Here is a 14,196-nt window from a genome sequence, read left to right on the forward strand (position 1 = left end):
TCAACTTTAAAAGAAACTACAAGGCACAATCTGTTTGTCTCTAACTCTTGGCCGGGGGGATGGCTTAGGCTCCAGAGTCTGTCCTAACAGGCAGTATGGGATCCTCTTCTCTTAGCTGTGTCAGTATGGCCATTAAGGTAGCCACAATAGCTAAGATTTATGTGAATGGGAATTGTTCTTGACAGCCAGCAGTCTGAGATAATCCGAGGCAAATTTTACTTGGCACGCTAGAGGGCATTAGAACACAATCTTTGCAGTCCAGATGCAAAGGAAGGAAGGAAGGAACATTTTGCTGCTAAAATTAAGTTTCGTTTTTGGTTCTGGAGTGGTTGGAGAATTTAACGTGATTCCTCCAAGGATGTATTAAAAAGGCATGAAAACCACATCTTTTTCTCTTCAGTCCTTCTTTGTTATTTAGTTGTACTTTGGTGGGGGAAATAAGGCAGTGTTTTGTATTGTCACCTATATCATAAAGTGGTAGAGAAAGAAGGTAAATGAATCACATATAAAACGCTTAACAAAGACTTTGATATTGCTTTATTTGCTCATTCTCAGACCTCAACAGGCTGGAGAAATGTAATGACAGGAATCTTACGAAGTTCAACAAAGGGAAGTTCAAAGTCCTCCTGCCCCTGGGGAGGACCAAACCCAATGCCAGGACATACTCAGGGCTGTCTGGTTAGGACAGAGTAAAGATGGAGCCAGACTTTTCTCCTTGGTGCCCAGTGGAAGGACAAGAGGCTTTGAGAACAAATGGAAATCCCACTTAGGATGAAACTCTTTCACTGTAAAGGTGGTCAAACACAGGAAAAGGCTGTACATAGAGCTTGTGGTGTCTCCATCCTTGGAGCTACTCAAACCTAACTGGACACAGCTCCGAGCTCTAGCTGACCATGCTCTGATGGAAATGTGGTGCAAGATGATCTCTGAGGGTAGTTTCCAATTTCAGCAATTCCTGCAGAAACTGGAGTGATTTGATCCAATGCTGTTCTTCTGAACTGACAGTTCAACCTTAATGGACTCCTTAATTCCTTTGAGCCTGTGTTCTCATCTTCTTAATTATCCTTGCTTTTAAGTCGGCTTCCTAAGTCTTTAGCAATACCTGTACAGGCTCTTCTGAATAAACCCTGTTCAGATACCAACATAAAATCAAGTTTTATTGTCATATAAGGGTGATGCCAGCACCATTGGCAGCTCAGGAAGAGGGGGGGTGGGTGTTGGAACCAGATGATCTTGAAGGTCCATTTCAACTCAAAGCTTACTAAGTTTCTTACACATCCTTACACACCTTTTTGTTAAGGTGTTATAAATGCAGAAGTGTAAAATGAAACAATAGTTCCCCAAGAAGTTCCCCTTGCATTTCTCTCAGATTGTGAATAAATACTAGTGCAAAAAAAATTCTGTTTTCTAACTAAAAGTTTTCAGTTACATTTTCTAGTTTCTTTCTTGTGGAATTTAAATCAAATGTCCACTAACTGCCTTCTCATTTTTTACCAATTATAGTGAAAATAATGAACTTTTAAAAAGGGGATATAATCATATTTATGTTGTTAGTGTCCTCTGTGACTTGTTCTAATAAATAATCCAGAATTTAAAGTGCACTGGACAAAAATAGACTACTCAGCAGTAACTGAAATGCTTTTTTAGGTCAAGATTCTAACCTTTGATTGCTGTGAACTCCATTTGGATGATGAATTCCTCTTCAATAGGGCTTCTTGTATCTATTTGTTAAAAAAATTAGTCAATCAGTAAATACAGAAATTCTGTTTAAATTCCAACAGTATTTTGACATAATGTAAGAAATAGTTGGAATCCTTACCTTCTTATCCCAGAGAGTCCCAAACACCAAAATGAATAATCCCTAGGAGACAGATAATTACATTCATTTTGATGACAGCAATCTTTAATTTCAATATCTCATAAATATCTCCAAAATTGTCCATTTAAACTATTAAATGGTACTATTTGAATTCTTTGATACAGAGCATTTTGAAACTTTGAATTCTTTGATACAGAGCATTTTTCTAACTGCTTATCACATAAGGACTGCTCATTTGGCAGCTCCCCAGGCCTGGTCTATTTAAATTCTGTGTTGATCTGGTCTACAAACTGACACAGATAGTTTGGTAGCACTAAATGTATTTGGAAAAAGGAATGTGTATGTATGGAAGACATGCCCTACCTGTGCTCTCCAGACAAACTAGGAGGTTCCAAGAAAAAGGCCAGTGAGTTCGGTTTGAAGAAAACAGTTTTGATGCCTCTCTTAACAATGGGAAATCTTAAGTATTCTCTTTAAAGAGAGAGTACACATAACTATATTGTCCTTAAGAAACTTCCTTGTATTGGGATCCTACTAACCACCTAAATACATGGCAAAAGTCATAGTGACTGAAAACTCTCAATGGTATATTTTTGTCAGTTCTTCTCTTTATCATTAGTACTTCTCAGCTGATCTTGGTGACTTTCTTGTGGTTTATACTGAAACCCAAAAAAGGCATGATACCTCCAGCTGCACTATAAATGGAAACAGGGATGCTGAAGTTTGCCCACCTGAACACAACAGGGCTGTTTTCCTGGTCTTCAGCAGTGAAGTTGATCCCAAAACTACTGGCAAAGTAGGGAGTTATCTTTAGGCCAGCTTTGTCTATATGGCACATCTGCTAAGGCAGCTGAGAATATGAAATACTGCTGAATTCCTGGAATGGCTTTCCCAAAGAGCCCTTTTGGAATAAGGATGTGTTAGGCAAATTTAAGCTTTTCCCTGGTGTTCTTATGCCCTGCCAAGCACACCACTACAATAATGTCTCCATGTTAAATCATAATAGAGGAAACAAAAATGCACACAACTCACCTGCAAAGCATTGAACAGACTAAAGAGGATGTGGAAAGCTGGATGATTGTTTTTGATGATGATGGCAAGGCCAAAACCCCAGGTGAGGCCTAACAGTGGTGTCAGGATGGCCACGCTTTTGCCAATCTGCAACAGAGATTTCCTCTCCTGCCCGCTTGACCTATCCCCAATAGTTGGCCTCAGTATTTTTATTATAACAACTGCGGCAATGAACAAGTTCGTGGCCACAATGATCAAGGCAGGTATGACAAAGGCCAGGAGAGCTTTGCTGTCCTGCCAGTTGAGCCAGCAGACATTCTTTCTTGTGTAACTGTTCTTTGGCAGTGTGACAGCGATGGTGGTGACTGCAATGACAAAGGGGCACACGTATCCCAGGCAGAATGCCACCGTCTTCTGAGCAGTCTTACTCGTGTTGTGTAAGATGAACACCAGTCTGTAGAAAAGGATGAGGCCCAGGCTCAGCATCCAGAAAAAGACACATAGGTAGAAAAAATGGATGAAGAAGGTGGCCATGATACAGATGTCTCTGCTCATCTGCTGGTTTTGATCCATGATGGAGGCAGTGACAATGAACCAAACGTCAGCAATCAGCAGGGATGTAGCAATGTTGAGAATACAGACATGGCGCATGTAGGAGGTTGTGTTGTTTGTCACGTACTTCCAGACCAAGGATTCAATTATGATGCAGACCACCAAGCTCACTATTGAAATGGCCAGGCCAACGTAGGAAATATAACTTTCAAAGATTAGCTCAGAGGATCTATCAGGTGACATCAGGATGGAGAATGATGTCAAGTGATTGCAGGAGCAAATGACATAATGTTCTGACTCTGTGGGTGTGCAGCCATGATTATCCCAGTCCCCACTGTGATTGTTGAGTGTGAAGTTCCAAAAGACACACTTGGGCATCTTTAGAGACAAGTTTTCCTTTGCAAATGTCATATTAATCGCAAACTTCTGGCTCCTGTTGCTGCTCAAAGTTGTTGTTATCAATAAACCATTCACATATTCAAATGTTTTCCGGGGCAAAACATGTCCAAGTTTTGAGTACATCACACTGACAATGGTTGAATTTTGGGTTAGAGCCTGGATTTCAGCTTCACTAATGAGCACGTTGACTGTGAGGTTTCCTGCACTGCGGAAGTCCTTGTTATAAGCTGTGTTGTTATTTTCCTTGACAACTACCCCTTGGAGCTGAACGCTGTTTGCAGAGACAGAAGGAATGGTGTTATTAACTGGTTGGAGGCTCAAGGAAAACTTTTCTACCGACTGTAGTAACAAAGAACTTTGTCGTGTCTTCTCTTTATTCAGGTCTTCCCAAACTTCAGTTGTGGAATCGTCAACAATTAAGTCCACTGTGGATAAGAAATTCTGGAACAACAACAGAATAATGCAGTTACTGAAATCCCACACAATTAATTGTTGTTTCTGATGGTAATTTATGCGTGGTCCTAGAAGTGCCTTTTAAAAAAGCCCAGCATTTTCTTATTTTGCTCAGTCCAGGTCAAGTTCTTCAGTTGTTAACCCTCTGCATACTCTGTTTGCAAGTTAAGGTTTCCAAAAGCAGAGCTGTGTGACTATTTTTTAATATATTATTTGGTACTTTGGCATTGTTTGGCATTTTTTAGCATCTCCAGCCTTCTTTCCTTTCTTTCTCAGTGTTCTTGCTGTCTTTGATTTCTTGGTGTCTCATGTAGGGCTTTCTATCTATGACTATCAAACCTTTTTGCACTTTTCTGTTAGAAGAGCAGTGCTTTTCCTCTGGACCTCATAATCAAGGTTCCCAATCATTTCTAAGGTTTCTTCTGTTATTCATTTGTTGTTACATTCAGCTTATTTTTCTTGCTTGATCATGGCTCCTGGAATTTACTCTCCCTATTCCCATTTCACCCTTTTTTCCTATTCCTACTTCTACTCATGGAATCATAGAATCACAGAATGGTTTTGACATTTAAAGGTCATCCAGTCCAACCCCCCTTCCAGGTGGCAGGGACATCCAGCTTCATCTTGGACACTTCCAGGGTTTAGGGCATCCACAACTTCTCTGGTAAATCTATTCCAGTGCCTTACTGCCCTCACAGCAAAAAATTTATTCCTAATACATAATCCAAACCCGCCCTCTTTCAGTTTAAACAATTTTTCCTTGTCCTGTCACCACAGGCCTTGATAAAAAGCCTTTTTATAAGTCCCCTTTAAGTACTGAAAAGCTGCAATAAGTTCTTCCCTGAGTCTTCTCTTCTCAAAGCTGGACAGCCCCAACTCTCTCAGCCTGCCCACACAGGAGACTTGCTCCAGCCCTCTGACCATTTCTGTGACCCTCCTTTGGACCCATTCCAGCATGTCCACATCCTTGTTGCCCTGTGGACCCCAGAGGTGGATGGAGTGCTCCAGGTGGGATCTCACCAGAGCAGAGTAGAGGGACAGAATCACCTTCCTCCACCTGCTGGTCACATTCCCTGTTAAGCAGCCTGGGACATGTTTGGGTATCTGGGCTGCAAGAGCACATTGCTTGCTCACGTCCAATTTTTTGTCCATCATCCCTTGTCCTTTCCTGTCTTAGAATGCCGCAGATATCCATTTAGGAACACGTGTGTTCCTAAAATATTTCTAGTTGCTAAGCAGCTTCTCTTTCATGCATAGACTCCTTGTCCTCATCATTTTGAGTTTTCATAAACTTCTCTGTATCTTTGCTGTCACTTCATCTCATTCCCTTAATACTGTCCTGATCTCGATCCTAAGCAAGTGTGAAACTTCTTCAGGGAAAACATCATCCTCTCTGACAAAAGAGGCCAAAGGGCTTGGTCGGTGTAGATAAGACTTAAAATAAAACCTTACCTGCATAGGGAGCTCCTCTGCCTCAACTGGGATAGAGGAGACCATATCCAGGATGGTAACAATTGCACCTAGGTTTGCTGAAGAATTGTTTATTGTGGTTAGCTCCTTTTTTGTCTGTTCCTTAAGCTGTGCAAGGTAGAAGGGTAGTTGAGCTTTTGCCTCAGGGCTGCTGACCAAGGACTGGAACAGAAATAACAGCACATCACATAGGAAATCCTCTAACCTGGCTGACATAAAGGTGACTCTGGATGGTTTGTGGATGGGAAGAGCACTGTGGGATGATACCAAGGCTAAAAACCAAGGCCTGGCACCCATCTGTCAAGTGCAGTGGCCAAGGGTGTGGGCACTGTAGGAAGGGCCTGGGGATGAGGCTGGGCAGTGGTCCAGAGTTAATCCTACAGCCTCACTGTTGGTGTGCTCTATAATAGGCTCTGGGCTTGTGCCTGAGCATAGCTCAGGGAATGCTCCAGGCCAGGAACTGCTCCTTATGGATGCCATGGACAAGGTCACCTTGCCTGGGAACAGAGCATTCATGTGTATGGACATTATCCATGCAGTGCCTCAGGCCCTCTGTGTCCTGGGAGGGGCCTCAGCTCTTTTGCTGGCTGGTGTAAATAAAGCCAAACATTCTTCATATCTTTAAAAAGAAACTTTCAAATGCTTCATATATTTTAGATTATGATAAGCAAAAATCATGTAACCAATACTTTTTCTCCCCACCCAGCTCCCCATCCCAGCCTCCACAGACCCATGAGTGTTACCTCAGCACCACTCAGCAGGTCGTTTATTGGTCCAGACAGGCAGTTGTTCCTTATAGGCTTCCATGAGCTGTTGATGCACCGGTAAGTTATATTGCCTCGAGTAAAACCTTCTGGATTTTTTACATCACAGCATGGCTTTATTAATATGGCGTTTTCTGTTCCAATGCCCAGGCTGTCTGAGCAGGAAACTTTCTGACCTGTACAGAGAGGAGACAGAGATAGAAAATAAGAAGCAGGAAGATGAATGAATTTCCCCCACAAAATTTGTGATCTGTTCAAAGATCTTTAAATTAGGATTTCAGTTTACTGTTTTCATTAATCATGATCTTTCAGGGTGTATATGTCTCACGTTCCTTATTTTTATGAATCAGGAAATTAAAAAGGCAACCTAATAAAGCTCCAGTTTTGGAGTACTGAATCCAATCAACAAACCAACACCCAAAGACTTAAATTTATCTGTTAAACTACAGGGTTAGGCAGAGCTGGAGTGGGATTATATTGAGCATCAAGAGAACAATAATTAATACGAAATTTATTCTGTTAAGGTACTCAGTACTGCTGTAGTACTAACAGGAAATTCATTAAGACCTTCATAGTGAGGCCTCAACACCTTTTTGATGAACCGTGGGTGTTGCTAATTGTGTTTGATTGGCTTAGTCATATCAGTAAGTATCTGCTGATTAAAGTGATTAAAGTAATTTAAGTGTCTGCATATTTATTGCCTAAGAGAGTGAAATCTGGCAGATACAGTGATTCAACTGTAGGTACCGCTGCTGTGGAAAAAAGAACATTTCTGCATCAGGGAGATGTGCAAGATTTCTTCCTTTCCAATTTAGAATAAAAAGAGCTGAAATACCCAAACTCTTGTCAGAACTAAACATCAAAGCTGGATTTAGCAATGCTGAATTCTAACTACAAAACATTCCCCGCAGAGCTGACTGGAAGCTGCCCTGGTCTCTGCAGCACCTCACAGAGGTTGCCCTTCTTGTGTTCAAAGTGGAAATGCTCTCCCACAGGCTGTCCTCCTGTGCCTGATGAGGCACCACAGTCTTTGATCCTTGCTAAATTGTTAGCAAGGAAGCTGGAAACTGCATGACCACATTTCAACACAGAGGATGAAGCTTGGTGGTGCAGCCTGCAATAGTGATTAAATTGTCACTGTTTTGGAACATACTGGGTCCACTCTCAAATACAGCAAAGACAACACATCTCGTCTATTTTTTTTTTTAATTACATAAAACCCGATATTTTCCTCTGTGTGTAAAAATTTCCCATGAGAAAAGGAGACAAAAGTTCATGGATAACAAAAACCTTTATCTGTTAGATGTCACTGGTGATGAATTTGTGGCACCTGATTCAATAAAGATATTGTAATGTCCTATATAACAGCTATAAACAGTAACTTTTCTCCTTACCAGGTATCAAGTGCAGTCTTATCCGTTCACTGTCAACTCCCTGTCCGATGCGGTTGACAAATTTGCAATACGCCAAAACCTTTTTCTCTTTGTTGCATTCTTTTTCTGTGTGATTGTACATGTAGCAAAGCAAATTGTCTTTTTCCCTTTTCTCTGTAAGGATGGATGAAGACAGGTTAACACGGATTTGGGGTCAGCCAACTAAAACCAGCAGAAAGCATTGACAAAACTTTATTTCCTGTGGGTACTAGAAAAAAAACAACTTTCCTTTGTGAAAAAGCTCCCTCTCTGTATGCTGATCTGTCCCTCTGCAATAAATCTGGCAGCTGCTGCATGATCAATACATTTTCATTTACTGCTGTGTGAGCAAATCCTCCCCAAACCCTCTTAACTGTGCAGTAACCAAAATTTGCTTTGAAAATAATTTTTGAGAATACTCTTCCCGCCTTTACCACAAGTGTTTCAGTTAAGCTGGGATAGTGTTTGGCTGTTCTTACATGGTTCTTTTGAATTCAGGATCTGTGCCACACTCCACTGCCCTTCAGTATGCCTGTGCCTGAGGGTGGGTCTCCAGCTGCAGTCTCTTCCAACAACATCTTGCCTTTTTCTTAGCTACTGAAGGCCTCCTCAGTCTCCACCTGCTTTACTACTCAGCCTGTTGTTTTTGCACTCCTGCGTGTTTCCTGAGTTATTTTTGGTAGATCGTATTTGCCTTTTTTTTTTTTTCAAAGTAACATTTTTATAATTCACTCAAAAAATTCTGGTGTATAAAAAGCAACTTGCTTGAAAACTTATCGTATATAAAAACACATCAGGGAAGTTGCAGAGTTGCCCTAAATTTGAAGACATAGAAGCGTAGGCTTTTGTATTGTTAAAGATGTGCTCCCTGTATCTTCAAAGAAAGTGGAGTAGTTTTTTTGAATTGCATTCTTAATGGGTTACTCGACATTTTTCAATAATTAGTAGATTTTCTTAAGTAACGTTTTCTCAGTATTCATTTTAAAAAGTGACAGAATAGAAGATAAAAGCAAATATAAAGAGTTCAGCAATTTCCAAGCTGAAGAAGGATCAGGATGCTCACTTCTCCCTGCCTAGCAAGTCAAACAAAATGTTGAGTTTACCCATTATGTATTTTTCACTATAGCAGTGACTTCAGTATTAATCCCAGACGTGTTCCCCAGGCATGCTCAACATCCTAAAAAAAGTCCATTTCTCTTTTTTTGCACCCTCAGAAGTGCTCTTGGGTTGTCATGAAAGCAGTAAGCATGACTTGTTTACACAGACCTAACTGAAAACAAAACACCCAGAGATTGGGTTGTGACACAGAGTGAAACTAATGATTCTGCAAATTTATTGTGTCTTACCAACTTGAAATTCATTTTGTTGAACCACAAATGTAACCCTGTAGTCTCTCACAGTCTTTGCACCTATGCAGCACTCCAGAGCATGTGGCACTTGGCACTGTATCGATGTTGCAATGGGGTCTATCAGGATGTTCTGCTTCAGGGGCAAGGAAACCACCTCGATGGTAATGTTGGCAGAACTGTCCAGGTTTTTCTGGGAGAATGTGCAGATGTAGGTGCCTAAAAGAAGTGATACAAAACCATGTCTCAGTCAACAGAAGTGCTCCTCCGCTTTTGCATGGTCATGAATGATGAACAAATACAATTCTGTTGGCAACATCAAGCCTTGGTGTCCTCCAACACTTAAAATTTTAACCCTGAGGGCTTTTTATTTATTGTGGCCAGGCTGCACAGTGATTTGCAGGGCTCAGGATGCTGTAAATTATCCGGTACAGAGATTACATTGCCTTTGTAGCCAATGAGACCAGATTTACTCACCTCTCCAGTCCTGCGAGGCAGACTTCACTGTGAGCACAGACATGGCTGGGAATTTGCTATTTTGGATGCACATATCACAGTCTACTGTTTTTGTGTCATTTCCAGACTGGATTTTCCAACTAATGCTGTCATAATTGCTCACATCACTTTCACATGTTACATTGAACCCGTATCCCTCGGAAACTGTTGAGTTTGTGCTTGAAGATATTGTTATGTGGGCTGAGACAACACAGGACAAAAGTCACATTAGTGAGAGTTACTTTTAATCGTTTTCTCACAAATTCTGTGTGCCACAGAGGCCATCTGTGCATTAAAGAGCTGTTGCTCTGTGACAAGTCCCTGCCCCTCACCTTTCCTCAGGTATGTGACTGCGATGCTTTGAGCGCGCCTGGCTCCGTGCCCGGTCTCCATCTCACACGTGTATGTGGTCACTGCACCTGACTTCTCAGGGGGGCACAGGGACTCACTGATGTTGAGCTGGTATCCAGTGCAGTTTCCACTCAAGATGGTTACTCCTAGGGAACAATAAGCATTGTTTAAAGGGCTATGGACATCCAAAAATACCTCTGAAAAGCACAAGCAATTACTCCAGCCATGGAAACCCTTGTGGGTTTGTATGTAATTGACATCATGGCACTTTTAACTCATCATCACTGAAGTTCATTCACATCTTTTGCTGTGGCAACACTCACAGAGTGGCAGCACACAGCTCTGTGCTGAGATTCCTCCTGCCAAAACCAGCCAGAACGCAACCACACTGCTTGGAAATCTCAGGGTCAATCAAAATGAAGAGTATTCTGGTTAAGCCTAACCTCATTATCTGTGATATTTAGGGTGAGTAAAGGTAAGTAAAACAGGAGTAAACACTGCAGATTTTAATGTCTAATTTTGAAATAAAAATGTGGAGGTACTTGACAGTCATTCAACTTAAAATCTGAAGAGTGCTGGTTTAGCTGCAAGCACTAAAGCTGTCCCATGCTGCAGCTGGCAGCACAGTTGACATGAGAGCAGAGCAGAGTTCCTGGGGGAAAGCCTGGCCACAGGGAATGAGGAGTAAAACGGCCCATTGCAGCGGGCCAGGATCCCCTCTCCCTGCAAGCACTGCTGCACTCTGGTAACTGTCCTTTGAGGAAGTGGGGGCATGCATGACCTTTGAAGATTTTATCTCAGTTTGCTGTCCTGCTTTCTGCAAAGTTTCATTTACGGCCAATAGTTAACAATAAACAGTTACTTCATACTCATAAAATATTAAGAGGGGCAATAGACCATTTAGGGTGATGGTTCATAGACATTTATGAGCAGTTCTGTTCATGTTACTTTGTAGCTCTTTGTAGCACACTTACTTGGTGCCTTATTAACTCTGTATATTGGAGAGCCTTACGGGATGCCTCTGACTCAACTGGTATGTGAAGTATCACAGCTACGGGTGGAGAGACAAACAGTGCTCATATTTATCTGCATTGCAGCTGTTTCACAGTGCAGCACTTGTACCTCATGACTGCCAAATCTCAGTATGTGCTACATGAAAGATCTTTGTACCCCAAGGGTGATTCCAGAGATAGCAGTACAGGCTGATTTGCTCTCATCCCTGCTCTCAAAATTAGACCATGCAGAAATAAACTTTCTGGAAGAAGCTGGTGTGTTGCTGGTCCAGGCAGCTGTTTCCATCCAGGATGGCACAGTTTAAGGCATCAGTGTATGGAGATGCCTGAAACCCCACTGGCACCTGCACAACACATACAGAGTCTGTCCTTCCCCCTGCCACTTTTGGAGCATACCCTGTATTCATCCTAGGACTTTGGGGCAGCCACTTAGGAGGAGACTTTTGATCAGTGAGCAAACCTAGCAGGTGAAAGCCAACCTTTTGTTAATCTTACCTGTAATGTTGATTGTTCCATTTACTTTCCAGGATACTTTAAGTGATGTCAAGTGTCTGTCAATGCAACAGGACAGCTGAAGACCCTTTGCTTGCACTTCAGGACTGTTACATGTGACATCGATTTCCTCAAAGTTTGGAGTGACATGCAGTGGAAAGACAGATATTGTTTCTGTGCCATTGTGTATCTCCGTGTGATACAGACCACTCCTTATGAACACGCAGCTATAGGAACCTGTGAAGCATAAACAAAAGTTTTTGCTGAGTTTGCCTTTATTTTGGAATTAGGAACTACTTCCACAGCTGGTTTTCACATGTCCCTGCTCTGCAGTGGCTCTGCTACTTGCTGATCAATATGTATCCTCAGGTCACCTGCAGAATGCTTTCTGCAAACCCCTGGTGCCAAACGGATCTAGATTAGGATTCACTGTTGATGGGTACCTGAGATTTGTGTTCTCAGACCAAAATACTTCAAATCTGGCTGAGTAGGTGGTTTTGGGATCTGTATATTGCCACAGTCCTTCTGGCAGCAGTATGTCATGGTAAAAAGATTACTACAGAGAATAGGTGACAAGAGAGATGCCCAGGGTGGACTCCACCAGAACTGGCCTCAGAGTGGAGGCTCTCAAGCTACTCAGAAGGCACTGCCAAACAGAGCAGAGTATTTATCACAGAATCACAGAGTATGCTGAGTTGGAAGAGACCTGTCAGGATCATTGAGCCTAACTCTTGGCCCTGCACAGGATACCATGTGCCTGGGAGCTTTGTTCAAACACTTACTGAGCTCTCAGGCTTGGTGCTGTTACCACTGCCCTTGGGAGCCTACTCAACCACCCTCTGAGTGAAAAACTGTTCTCAGTTATCCAAAACCTCCCCAGATTCAGCTTCATGCCAGCTCCTTGTGTCCTGTCCCTGGTCACCAGGGAGAACAGATCTGTACCTGCCCCTCTGCTTCCTCTCATGAGGAAGTTGAAGACCACAATGAGGTGTCCCCTCAGTCTCCTCAATGCTGAACAGACCAAATGACCTCAGCTCCTTCTCATACCTCTTACCCGTCAGGCCCTTCACCATCCTTGTGGCCTCCTTTGGACTCTGTCCAATAGCTTGATGCCTTTATTGTATTTTGGTGCCCAAAACTGCCCCCAGGACTTGAAGTGAGGTCTCCCCAACCTAAAGCAGAGCAGGACAATCCCCTCTCTTGCCCGTCTGGTAATGCTGTGCCTGGTGCCCCCTCAGGACATGGCTGTCTCTCCTGGGCACTGCTGACTCACATTCAACTTGCCACTGACCAGGACCCACAGGTCCCTTTCTCTTTATCAGCCACTCTCTCAGGCACCAGTCCCCTGGATGCAGCCAGGCTTGGTTTTGAGATTGGCAATAGGAGCTCCAAATTTCCCACATATTTTAAGTATGTGGACTTCCCTTCCCCACTGGGATAGCCAAATGAGCAGACCACTTACATAGGAGTGGAAACATCCAGGTTCAGGGCATCCTCAGTCTGAAGAATTTTGGATCCACTATTCCTACTTCACATACATGTGCCCAAATACCTGATCACAGGCTACCCTTTATGAAGTTGAATGTAGAATTCATGGTCCAAAGACATGAACTGAGTGGAAGCTTGAGCCCAAGCTCTGATAATACATTATAATTCCCCTGATAGATCCTCCCAGAAAAATGCTGTCAGTTTACCTGTTTCTGATTTTCAAAAATCCCTAAACATGCAAAACTCTAGCTCTGAGCTCTGATTTAGTTAGGTCATGTGTGTGTAGGGGGCAAGGGCATTAAGGACAAATTCAACTACAGCCTCCAGCCACCACACCAAAAGGGTGGGAAGGCCTCACAGCCATGCAGTCACCACTATCTCCCTGGTAGGAAAATGAAGCCTGGCCCTTAGAACACCCAGTCATGTACCATCACTTCAGTCAGTTCACATCTTACTGGCAATGCCAGTCAATACGTAGATCACTAATGAAAATAACAGGAAAATTATGAAGGGCAGTGTAATTTTCATATTTCCTCTAGAAAATGCAGCCACTGCATTCATATTTGCTTTTTATAGAACTAGCCACAATAAAGATTTAAATCTGCGGTTTTAACAATGGAAAATCATACCAGAATCCTTCATCGTAACGTTGGCAATTTTAAGAATTGATCTTGTGGATGCTAAAATTGTCTCTATGGAGTACCGGGAGCCAGCTGAGATGGTCTGGTCAAAGTGATACCAGGTCACATTGGAAAATGTTGAATTTATCTCACAGGTCAGTCTTACTGTGTCCCCTTCAAAAATGTTCGAGGGTTTCACGGTGAAGTTTGTCTGATCTGGGAAGACAGAGAGCAACATTCTGCATTACTGTCACTTCAGCTCACATCTTTATGGTGTCTTTCATCTTATAGGTGCTTCGTGTCAGCTGCAGGGTACCACCTCTGATACAGGCCATGGGATTTTCCCCTCAACATATTCTTTAGTATCTTTCTCGGCTAAAAATTCCAGAAGGTTTTATAAAATTCCAGAGTTAGAAGAATTATTATCACCAGCACTACTTTCTAATTAGATTAACTGGGAGGAGAAGCAACCAGGTTGAAGTAATCCTCTGGGACAGACAGTCCAGCACTT

The 14,196-nt window shown here is 42.4% G+C and overlaps 1 protein-coding gene across 1 annotated transcript in view; it reads right to left on the reverse strand.

Moving 5' to 3' along the window:
* The window catches only part of ADGRF5 (adhesion G protein-coupled receptor F5), a 41,359-nt gene that overhangs the window by 2,073 nt on the left and 25,090 nt on the right, over positions 1–14,196 (reverse strand). Inside the window, exons 10-20 of the mRNA XM_066547143.1 lie at positions 13,695–13,901; positions 11,581–11,814; positions 10,054–10,218; positions 9,704–9,922; positions 9,227–9,445; positions 7,863–8,015; positions 6,448–6,644; positions 5,687–5,866; positions 2,852–4,222; positions 1,820–1,861; positions 1,662–1,721 (exon numbers count right to left, since the gene is read on the reverse strand). Coding sequence (XP_066403240.1) covers positions 1,662–1,721; positions 1,820–1,861; positions 2,852–4,222; positions 5,687–5,866; positions 6,448–6,644; positions 7,863–8,015; positions 9,227–9,445; positions 9,704–9,922; positions 10,054–10,218; positions 11,581–11,814; positions 13,695–13,901 — 3,047 coding nt within the window. The remainder of the gene's footprint in view (positions 1–1,661; positions 1,722–1,819; positions 1,862–2,851; positions 4,223–5,686; positions 5,867–6,447; positions 6,645–7,862; positions 8,016–9,226; positions 9,446–9,703; positions 9,923–10,053; positions 10,219–11,580; positions 11,815–13,694; positions 13,902–14,196) is intronic.

Source organism: Molothrus aeneus, chromosome 3 (assembly GCF_037042795.1).
Source record: "Molothrus aeneus isolate 106 chromosome 3, BPBGC_Maene_1.0, whole genome shotgun sequence".
Taxonomy (NCBI): Eukaryota; Metazoa; Chordata; class Aves; order Passeriformes; family Icteridae; genus Molothrus; species Molothrus aeneus.